Source organism: Cyclopterus lumpus, chromosome 4, assembly GCF_009769545.1.
Source record: "Cyclopterus lumpus isolate fCycLum1 chromosome 4, fCycLum1.pri, whole genome shotgun sequence".
Classification (NCBI taxonomy): Eukaryota; Metazoa; Chordata; class Actinopteri; order Perciformes; family Cyclopteridae; genus Cyclopterus; species Cyclopterus lumpus.
In genome coordinates this window covers 17003907-17016108 of record NC_046969.1, presented here as the reverse complement: position 1 = coordinate 17016108, position 12202 = coordinate 17003907, and the positions used below count along the sequence as shown (strand labels likewise).

At 39.0% G+C, this 12202-nt stretch overlaps 1 protein-coding gene across 2 annotated transcripts; it reads right to left on the bottom strand.

Annotated features, from left to right (window-relative positions):
* Positions 1-235: 235 nt before the first annotated feature.
* On the bottom strand, positions 236-10727 carry LOC117729520 (cystathionine gamma-lyase-like). Of its 2 annotated transcripts, XM_034530664.1 has the most exons (12): positions 10466-10727; positions 8487-8568; positions 8197-8292; positions 7897-8006; positions 7326-7460; positions 6584-6641; positions 6314-6391; positions 5313-5465; positions 5065-5186; positions 4733-4785; positions 4325-4463; positions 236-1359 (listed from the first exon to the last, which is right to left on the bottom strand). In XM_034530664.1, the coding sequence occupies exons 1-12, from the start codon at positions 10649-10651 to the stop codon at positions 1342-1344; spliced, it is 1230 nt and encodes a 409-aa protein (XP_034386555.1). In that variant the 5' UTR covers positions 10652-10727; the 3' UTR covers positions 236-1341. The 2 variants fall into 2 exon arrangements, with proteins under 2 accessions (XP_034386555.1, XP_034386554.1); XM_034530663.1 differs by lacking the exon at positions 236-1359 and having other exon boundaries at positions 3430-4463; positions 10466-10669.
* Positions 10728-12202: the final 1475 nt, after the last annotated feature.

The window sequence follows — 12202 nt, the reverse complement described above, 5'->3', positions numbered from 1 at the left end:
ACCGTTAAAGATAACCGATTACAGAGAACCAGAACCTTCAGTTTCTTAATGGAAAGGTTATTGTCATATTATTATCATTAGGACGATTCATTCTCATTTGATCCATTGGCTAAAACCCCAGCGTGTTGCCTTCCACTCGCCAGGCTAAATGGGATGTGGCTTATCGACTCGCCACGGTTACACTGCTTCTGTGTTTTTAAAGAGGGATGGTTGAGAGGAAGTGAGAGACACAGACTTGTACTGCAAACTGATTTTAATGGATTTCTCAGTTACATAACCGACATTGATTGTGAGTGGTCTGTCCTAAATGAAGTGTATTCTTTGGTAGCGATGTGGAAGGTAGGGTGTGGTGGGGGGGGCATGAGCCCTGACCTGGGGGAAATGTTGCTTTGGTCGCGGACCAAGACACAAGTTCAAGAATACACATCAAATGCTTCTTAATCATGAGAACCATTCAGGACAAATATTTCTGTAACATTCTTCAGTTGTTGGTATTAAAAACATTTAACTTTTCTGAAATTCTGCACCTAACAAGGCACATGCTTACCGAATACTCCATTTATTGGCAAATGTCTTGATTAGCTTCAAATGTGGGAAATAGGATACCTCTCCTCTTCAGGACAAGGCATATACTTAATGAAGCATTATATCAATCATTAATATTCTATAACCAAATACAAGATTTCTATTCATCATGTTTGAATGAAGATTGTTTGTTCTTAATAATTTAAATGAGTCTGAAAAGACTCTTAAATCTTTGCGCAGAGGTTCACAGTAAAGAGAAAATATTTCTGACTTGAGTAGGTGGCAGCATTACAAAGAACATTATGCAAGCCAGAATTAGGAAATGATTAATACAGATTACAGCTGCAGTTGTTAACAGGGCAGTGACATTTGGAGACCGTTGTCTGCACCAAAACTAAGATTCAGCCTGAAGTACACAAGTTGTATAGCAAGATTATACATGAAAATAGAGTTTGGTGTTTTTCCTGCAGTAACTTATAGAGTATAAGTCTTTATTGAATAGTAATACGCCTAGTAAGTAATGTCCCTCCAAACAAAACTTAAATAAAAACATTAAACGTATCAAACCCAGCAGATGAATAAGATTACAACTAATGTTTGAGTAAAATAGCCATCAAAACAATCATGTAAAAATTGACACAGAAAGCATAATTTGTATTTTGTAAAGAACAAGTTGTTTCCTGATAGTTTAATCTCTGCTGTTTGTGCGGTGAATTTAAGTAGCAAGTGTTGATCTGCGATGACTTGAGACTTCAGGTACTTCTTACTGACTTAGACCGACTCCAAACTCAGCCTGGAGCACGTCCCGTAGACTTTTCATTTTGTCTTTGGGTGCTATAAAAAGACGAGGAAAAAAAAAAAAAAAAGGACCAGTGAAATAAATACTGTACAGTCAACATACATGAGACTACAGTTAATAACATGCTACGGTTTCTTTCTGAAATGACAATCACATCCGTGGGAAAAAAAAAAAGCACACTCCATAGTCAATCTTTCCGTCTTTGCTTCATGAGCTCAGGCAAGATGTCAAAATGTCTGCTATAAAAAGGCAAGTCGAAGGCAAGTTAACAGATTGGCCAACTGCAGAGAAAACTAGTCAATAAAAACACCACAGATCCAGCATTTTACAGCGACGTTACAAATGGCACAGACCCATTGGAGAGTTTGATATAATTAACCAACAGTTTGCGATTCCAAAACTAACCCGAGGATGAGGACGCTTGTCTGGAAATGTAACCGCCTGCCCCAATCTGACCTGCCGTCCCATCCAATTCACCGCTTCACCCATCTGAGGTGCCTTTTCCCCGGACCACATAGTCATTATAGATATTTGTCTCCATTTAATTTCCATTTGCTGCAGATGGGCAGCAGAGGCATTATCTGATTCCTGAGGAGAAGAGATGCAGCTCACCATGCAAGATACAGCTGCATGAGGTGGCAAAAAGGTGTTTTAGGAAACTCAAATTCCCTACTGATGGTACATGCAGATGATAGGTGGGAATTAGTGATACACCGTTCACAAGCAGCACACTAGAACTTGACTTTTAATGTTAAAATCTCAACCACCTTCATCTGCCAAATTGATTATAAACCAGCTTTTGCAGTCTAACAGTTTCATTAGTTTCTGTTTTTCTCCTCAATGCATCTATGAATAACAATTCAATCAAGATACTGTGTTTTATGAAACCGCAGCCATCCTGCCAATAAAACCTCAGATATTGACACCAGCCTTTTGAGCGGAGAGAGAGGGGTGATAAAAATTCAGATGTCTGGACTGAATCAGGCCAGATCTGAGGACCAACAGCACACAGACGGGAGAAAAGCTGACCGTGACAATGGATTCAGGGAACACTGGAGCATTTCTGATGAGGCATCTGTTGCTCTACCTTGCAGAACAAAAATACTGACCAGAATCATGCAGCTATTAAATCAACTTAAAGTATTTTAAAGATATTATGAGCCTGTTTTTTGAGAATCTATTAAAATGTTTCAAAATGTTAAAGAGTGTAACACAAAGAGTGATATTGGGAGATGGCATACAAACATTACAAGTTTTCAGGTTGTTTTTTTTAAGCAAGTGGAAATGGAGGAAAATGCCCTGTGGACCACACTAAAAAGGTATTTACCCCAGACTGCTGCAAAGACACAGACCTCACAGTGCATGAGGGATCTGGTCATGGAGCAAAGTTGGGTCATCAGATGGGTGGAGACGCCACAGCCCTCTACAAAGTTCACAGCGAGCAACCACTACATACTTAACTCAATCCTGGTCTGCAACTCTTCCTGGCCTGGCTCTCCCTAAATGTTTCCGAGATAATTGCTGCTTCTTCAGGCCGGATTTGTCTAAATGTTGAGAGGCGTGCCTTATTCTGCACTACAGAGCTCAAATATATAGTTTGTTTTGTGCCTTGAGTAAATAATTTCTGGCTCGCTTGGTATCAATTAGATTATTCACTCCATTTTACTTTGAAGGATATATTCCCTTAAAACTTTAAAGCACCAGTAGTTTTACAGGGCGTAACTCACGTGACATCAGATATAACGCTGCACTGGTAAAGCACACAGACGCATGGGCACATTAATCCTCTGAATAATCATTAGTGAGCCCCACGTGTGGCATCTGGATCTCCTTCACACCACAACGCTCATCACAGGAAGTGAGCTGTGAATGTGGTGCATTCAATACCAGCACATTTTAGCGACATGTTTTATTGTAAACATTTACAAATAGTGCAACTTGCTAAAAAACGTTTTTAATCTATGAATTACCTTCAAACACCATCTCATCACACTCACAAGTTTCTGAGTCTGGATGATGTTAAATGATATTTATAAGTTGATGGTAATAACGGAGGGGACCAAACCCCTTTATTTATATATATATATATATATATATATATATATATATATATATATATATATATATATATATCTTACTCCTATTTGGTAGATAATCATGGGTTAAGTTTTGGAACTGCAGTAATATTCATGCTTTTGGGGTTGTAAGGACGTCTAGGATTGCTATGAAGACGAAGAGTTTTTTTTATTTGTTATTTTGTAAATATGCATGATGAGAAGTATTCTAAGTTAGTTTTTAGTTTCTGTTTACAATGTACCCAAGAATGTAGAGACAAGTCAGAAACAACAAAATTATGATTCTCGGGCAAGTTCTCGAGTTATAAGGATCTCCCTCCCTCTTCTCCCTCCCCCTCATGAATCCTTGGTGTAGGGCATATGACCCGGCTTTTGGTCATGCCAAATGTTGTACAACTTAAAACAATGTGTTTTAGTAATCAAGTATTCTACCAATTATTCCATTGAATAACTCCATAAAATATTTTTGCTTTATAAAAAAGGAGCAATAGTACATTTACAAAAGAAAAACTAAGACGGAATAACTCACGAGGGGGCGGAAACTTCTAATGAGCCTGCAAGTGACATAGGAAGGGAAGCTAAATCTGAATGGCTTGTTAAATCACATGTTTGTTGATAAAAATGAGTTTTTCATGATATGTCCTCTTTACAGCAGATACAGTTTTAATTGAAACAGAACATGGAGCGGAAACACCCGAGTCATCTTGGTTGTTCTGTAGTTATTCTGTCTAGCTCAAAACGTGAGTGCTCTCACTTTCTGAAAAACTAATTAGTGTGCAGTAAATTCCTAATGATCACTTAAGAGCTGAACATAATTCCAGAATCCCATAAACTTGGTGTCATAATTTAAACTTTTGAATATTACCAGAAACCACATTGGTTTGATGGATTATCTGGTACTCCACCAGTGTCGGATGTTACTTACAGCTGCAGCCAGCGCTTGTCTCAGGTCTTCTATGATGTCTTCCTCATCCTCCAGACCCACAGACAGTCGGATGAGTGTGTCACTGATCCCCAGGTCAATCCTCTCTTGTTCTGGCACTGATGCATGGGTCATGATCGCCCTAAATTATGATAGAAGACAGTGCAACATACACGAGTCATGAACAAAGACATCCTGCTCTAGTAACAAAGATCAGAGACATGGAAATAAGTGTCAATTAAAATCAGTTTGAGAATCTCATCGGGATGTGCTATTCTAGGTATCTGTTGCCCCCTTGTGGTGCTACTCCAACATTACATCTTATAGGTGAGCTCACAAAGACAAATTCCCTAAAATACAAAATGATATCTAGTAAAATAGTAAAGAGTCAAATTCTGCATGGATACTTACGGATGTTCTGCTAAACTTTCATAACCACCAAGACTCTCAGCGATCGCAAATAACTGAAATAAAAAAGATAGAGGCCATGAAGTGAAACATAGTGTAGGATATAAATAATGTTTAAACCTCAATAGAAGGAATAGAAAACATAGACAAGTAACCAATCACAGACCAAGCCATAGTAACATGTTGTGAATCATTTTCAAACATACAACAGCGAACATTTGGACGTACAATCTACTCATTTTGTGACAACATGACCCGAGACATGAAATTAAATTTTAAAACCTGCAAAACCAAGATTTCTTTCCAGATCAAATAAAACTGTACTGCCAAATTACTTTGAGGTTACTGAGGAAGGCGTTGGCGTGCTCGAGTTTCCCTTTAATGTAGAAGGTGATCATCCCCGGACATCCGGTGCATTGTCTCTTCACCACTTCATGCTGGGGGTGAGAGGGCAGGCCTATGTCGAAAGAGGGAAAACTTGAAAAAAAGTCAAGTGGTGATTACATGATATTTCTGGACTAGTGGGGTGTAACGGGTTTGAAGAGTCCTTGTTTGTTTGGCGTTGGTGTGTGAGATAGATTACCTGGAAAAATGACCCGCTCCACTCTGGGATCTGCCTCCAGAAACTTTGCAGCAGCCATGCCGTTCTTGAAATGACGCTCCATCCGCAGGTGTAGCGTCTTCAGTCCTCGGTTACACAGGAAGCAGTCAAAGGGAGACGGTACACAGCCCAGAGCTAAATTAAGGCAAGATCACATTGGAGAAAAATATACTAAAAGGTTGTAGAGCTTCCCAAAACCCAGATTAGGCAAAGGCATAAAACAAATACTTCCTTCTGAAAGGGTTTCATATTGGTGCTGAACTTTGGCCTCAGGGGAATGTTTTGGTTATTAAGTAAGCGAATGTAGGTCGGGTTGAAAGAAGCAGTCCAACAAATACAGAGGACATGAAGTGATTATATGACGAAAACTTAGAGATCAATGTCCCTATATATATATATATATATATATATATATATATATATATATATATATATATATATATATATATATATATATATATATATATATATCCTAATTTCAGATACATAACTGGTGAAATTGGAGCCAGCAAACATGTGGCTCGTTGTTTGATAAATGACTTCAAACGTAACACTTTAATAACAATAACAGACTTATTTTAAACTCTCATATTGTTTATTTTTTAATTATCAGAATCAGCTTTATTGGCCATGTATGTGCTCAGACATGGAATTTGATGTCTTGTACTATTGCACTGCATTTACTCTCACGCACCGATCACCAGGCCAAATTCCTTGCAAACGCACTTGGCAATTAACCGTTTCTCACTCTGATTTTAATAAGTCACCGAGCAAGATATACTTGGTGACCTTCAGACAAGTGTTACTTATTCAAACTTATTCTTTCAGCACACGTCTGCTGGAGAGTTAATCTGATGAACCCTAGCCACTCGCTGACGTCAACCGATTGGCGTTTTGTCAAAATGTGTCTCCGTTGCCCAACTATCAATGGACCTGCATTTATCCATGCAAGAGCAGCGGGACATGTCGTTATTTCCACTCACCATTTTGCAGAAACTTCAGTCGTTCATACAGATCATCTCGGTTCATTGAGGCCAGACCCATCACCACGTCACTGTGACCTGACAAATTAAAAAGACAGGAATAAAAGAAAGATTGATTATTAATACAAGTAATTTGGAGTAGAACATCTTTGGTTTGTGTGTTGAGGGTAAGGTCATATTTCAAGATATAATATAAAAAATAATGTAGGTAATGATTGGATTAATTAGATCGAGATCTCAGGCAAAGTGGGAAAAATGTACACAACCTACCGTTCATGTATTTGGTAGCTGAATACATGCAGACATCAGCTCCCAAAGCCAAGGGGCGCTAAGAGTGCACAACACAAACACACAAGTTAATCAATTACTTGTTTCCTGGGCCCTATTTTTCGTATCTGGCTAACGTGGTTAGCGGGATAATTTTCCGGATGAGATATACACAAGTCAGGGTTTTTGGTTCCTCGAAGCAAGTTTGGCAAAAATCACCATAGCAACAGATCCAACAATTTGAACCTGCTCCAGCGCAGGCTATAAAGCAGAAATAGTGGTTATTTCTTCCATTGTGGATGGCGGAAGTTATAAATGTTTCCATGGAGATAAGCCTCTCCAGCACGAGTGAAGTGAATTAATTAGATTTTGCCATGATTATGGTCTGGAATTCCTCAAATACGTTCATCATCATCATCATCTCCTGCTCGTCAGCGGAGAAAAGAGGCTCTTCCTTTGAGTTTATTTGCCTTTGTGCTGTTAGTAAATCATGGTTTCGGTGATCGGCGCTTCCCCCTTTTGAAGTCGGACGGGCACGCGCAACTATCCTGTGAACTGACGTCTGGCTCGAATTAACGAGATGGTTTGAGCGCGGATCAGCCTTTGAGAAACTGAGCTAGCCGGATATCAATCATCGTGTTAATTTAAGCTGTCTAATAGGACATTTGATCGACTTAGTTGAGCCACGTACGAGAAATAGGGCCCTGGTATTTGGTCAACTGGAATTTGACTGTTTTTAACTCACCTGGAAGTAGGCAGACATGAAGGTATTGTCCACAACCACCACAATGTCTTTGTTGTATTCATGGGCCACCTGAGAACAGGCCTTGATGTCCACAACCTTCATTGTGGGGTTGCTGGGTGTCTCAATCCACACCAGCTACACAAAGAAGCAGCGGGTTTAGAAGGGAGTGTCAACAATGTGGTAACGCACACGTCACTGCAGCAAAACCTAAAAAGAGGCAGCTCATCTACTGAGCCATAAGTCATCACACATAAGGATGATTCATAATGACTGCTTCAACTTTGCCCAAAAGGGCAACTGTGGGATGTCCATCTTTCAATCAGGGGGTTGGCAGTTCAATCCCCACCCTAGTCGGTGTCCTTGAGCAAGACACTTAACCCTGCGTTGCTCCCCGTAGCTGTGTCTACGGTGTATAATGTAACATGTAAAGTGTCTTTGAGTATCTTAAAAAGCACTATATAAATTAAATGGATTATTATTATTATTATTAAAAGAAAATGATACACCCAATTATGACACTGCTAGAAAAAGGACAAAGAGCACTTCATTCTTTTATCAGTACTTGACTTACTTTAGTGTTGGCTTTCAGAGCAGCCTTCAGCAGCTCTGGTTTTGTACAGTCAGCAAAAGACACCTCCAGACCACTTTCACATGCAATTCTTTGGAAGTAGCGGTTTGTACCTTTGCAATTAAGAAAGTGAAACTTAGTTATCCATTTTTTTTTGTTATAACCAGCTCACACTATATACACTTCCTCCTTCACAGCAGCAACCATTTTGTACAAGTGGGGAAATTGTGAGTTTCTAATGGCATATGTGAATGGTTAGTGTTGCATCATATTTTGTGACAATTTAAAAAGCAGGTTTCTCACCTCCGTACACGTCGTCCATGCAGACGATTCCGTCACCCGTCTTGAGCATGTGAGTGATAGTAACTGTGGCTGCCAACCCCGAGGCAACTGCAATGCCTGTGGGGGAAAATCACAAGTTATTAAGACCAAAAATCATTTTTCATGGCAGAGGGAACAGGCAATGCAGTTTGCATACATTTCTCCATTATGTTTGATGTTTAAACCATGATCTATTTTGTTAAATATTTCCTCTTTGTGTCAAATATGTCTGTCACGATTATGTGAGCGTCAGTTATAATAGTCATACTTACAATACTTTGCCCCATCCAAAGCAGCCACGGCCTTCTCAAGACAGTTTCTTGTTGGGTTTCCACTCCGGCTGTATTCAAAGCCCTATATCAAAACATTATTAGAAGACATTTCAGCCACCGTTTCAACATTTGTAATAGACGTGTTTAAAAAGAAAAAAGGTGGGATTGTCTTTTGGCAGACAGGTTGTCAGTGTGTATGAACACATTTTAGGTTCTGAGGTGGGCAAACAAGGGTGGAGTTTAAAAGGATTTACAACAGAACACCTGTACAGGTATGGATACGCCTTTATTTGTCTTTAAAACTTGTTGGTGCATTTCTGCCAAGTTTTTTTCCAATCACGTTTGAGGACTTTATGATGTACAAAAACCCACAAAAGGTTGCACTTATGTACAAACAACTAATAATTTCAATTTGATGACGCAATTTTGGCTTAAGCATGGCATATTTACAAGTCAACTAAATTACTTTTAGCGTTGAACAGTTTTGTGTTTCGGTAAACTAAGAAATTCACAAAACATGGCGCACACATCATGTGTTTTACGTGTTTTGTATGCAAACTCCTCCTCTTTGACTAATGCCGCTAAACTATGAAGGAAAAGTCAATACCTGCTCAAAATTTCACATGGTGGATGAGAGTCCAGGCCTGAGACTACACCCCATATTGAGGCAGTCATAGCGCCACCTACTGACAACAGGATGCGAGTAAAATCTTCCGATTTGCCTAAAAGTTACACGGTGTGGTGTAAATGTGATAGACTGCAACATGACGTTTATATAATTGGAGTGGGTCCCATCACTTACCAACGTGCCTGTTAGTCGCTCTTATTTACTGTTATAATAACTGTAATATGTAACATTGATAACTGTCCTGGAAGAAAACTAAAGCGGCTCTGGTTTAACTTAATGTAGAAAGTAGACCCTAAAATTAGTTTGTGTTTTCTAAAAGGACATACACACTTTTGTTGTCTTAATATGAAAAAGATAGAGATCTGCCAGTTTAAATAAATTCTATGAAAATATTTTGCACTTTGGGTTGTCATAGAGTACAAATGAAGGAGGCTTTAAACTTTCACAACACACATCAAGAATGCAGTTTTACCTCAAGATTGATCTAATAGCTCAGAAACATAAAAGACTGCTCATTCTCCACCTAAATCAATTGTGCCTTTGTGGGAAAAATAGAGATGACAGACTTGCAATCTGTTAAACAATTAACTTATAATCATTGACAGAAACAAACGCCAGTCGTAAAAGTTAACCTCGATTGCAGTGAACAATCCTGATATCTGAACGGCAGGGAGGATGATATTGATGGGAGAAACAGCATTTAAATAAGAGAAAAAAATCAAGTTACGATGTCAATTTTCACAAAGATTCCCTTTTGACGGAGGAAGCAGAAGAACATTCACAGCTTTGGTGATAGTATACAGGTAGAACATGTATGAACAGGTGTGGCTGCTGGAGTTACTTCACCGCTCCCACAAAAACAATGGCTATGTATTTGATAGATGTTGGTAGTTGTGTATACACTTAGATTATGATCATAGTTGTGTTGTAGTTTCTAGTAAAAAAAATGGACTTTAACTAATTTATTGTTTTGTATAAAATTCAAAAGGATGGCCCAATCTTGCTATATTTATATATAATGTCCATTATATAGCTATTAAATTAGTGTACTATTCCTAGATTACTTATTTAGGCGTCCTTCTTGTGTGTGTTAAACATATGTCTGATAAAAATGTATCACGGAGACTTTAGCTTTACTAACAACGTATTTCCAATACTCTATAATAATAAGTTTAAAAAACAACAACAAGTCAACTTAATAATAGCTCATCTTTTTAGACCCATTAAAACCTCTTGCATAACTGTGCATATGTTCTGCTTGACGCACGTGCATACCACAGGATGCTGCTCATCACCCCCCCCCCCCCCCCCGCGCCTCAATTAAGTAACCACGGCATAATGGACTACTTACAGCATGGTTTCCTGGTCCGTGCTGCTTGAACGTGGTAGACAGAGAAATCGGCGGCACCACAGCCATTGATTTCCATTGCTCCGGTTCCTGACCGATGTGAATTGCTTCTGTGGCGAACGATTTGTACGCCGCGCTGAAGCCGGCGTACAAATCGTTCTGCTCCTCCTGCTTGTGATTCTGATCCATGACAATGCGCTCCGCCAAGTGTGTGCTGGCTCAGACGAGGGTTGAGTATGTATAACGGGGAGAAAGCAATTTAACTGGCCCTGCGCTTCTTCCGTGTTAGCCAATCAGCGCCCATCAACAAGCGGATCAAGGCACTGATTGGTGGTTCAACGGGGGCGTCCAGGTTACGTCACGCTTCACGTTGTTTGACTCCTGTGCGTCTGTGTGCGGTAGTGATGCAACGTTTCCCGTTGTTTCAATCAAGGAGGGTGCACGTTTTACGTTTCAGCTCTCATAATATTCCAATTTTACTTCATGAACCGAGTTTTACTGAGTTCAAATATCCGATTTTGTTAATATGCTGTAACAAACCAAATGAACAATGAATGTTTAATTAATTAATTATTTTATAAAGCTAAAAAAATGAAAACAATTGAAACATCTCTTTATTCACTAAATACCATAATCAGGATGGTTCGTAACCGCCACCATAACAATAGGCTCGTTCGAGATGAGACAGTTCTGCGCAGAGTCGATCGCCGATCGGCGCGCAATGCATGCTGGTTAGATTTGTGTCCGATTTGCTCCCGACTTGCTCTGACGTCATGCACACGTTGTCAACGATACTCTCACGAGAGCTAGGCGGCCGTCGATTTTAGAGCCAGGCGCCACAGGAGCTCTCCATCGACTGAGTGGCCCAGTGCATGATGTGAAACGCCTGGCTGTCATTAATAATAATAATAATAATAATAATAATAATAATAATAATAATAATAATAATAATAATAATAATGTATAAGGTTATTTATTATTATTTATTTATCTGTAAATGAATAATTTATAGAGAAATGACAACTATCTTCACATATATGTATTTATATAAATGTGTAAATAAATATGACATCCAACAACTACAATATGGCCAATCTTTTGTCCTCAATTCCAAAAATAACATAGTTAAATAAATAAAAATATATCAAAATTAGGTCTGTAAACTAGTACTAAACTAGTTCCGATCTAAGCTAGATCACCTTCTGAAGTAGCCTTCAGATCGGAACTAACAACTGTTGTTGTGACTTCCTGAACACTGATTTCCTGTGTGTTCTATGAAGGCAGCTGAAAACTGTCAGACTTGATTACAGTTTTTTGGCAACGCCCCCTGCAGCGGCCGCCTGCTCTCGTCTGGATTCCAGGCGAGGCGCAGCTCTAACGAACGTACCTATTTATTATTAGGAAATTATACATTTAATTTTTGCGCATTTTTGTTCCTTGTAGTGTACAAGACAGAGACGTGTGCTGTAATTTCATTCATGAGCCATAGAGGGAGGAAGTGCTCAGTTGTATAGAGATCTCTTCTGCTTCGCATCAATGTTTAGGCTTCTGACTAAACATTGATGCTACAGATAGATATCAGACTCAAGTCATCTTCATCAAGCGAGACACGAGCACTCAGTGAGGACGGTAAGAAAATACATATAAAGTCAGGGATAATAAATAATCAACCAAAATAAAGTTTTGACCCATACTCCAACTAAGATATATATTGAATAAACATTATATTCACTACATAAG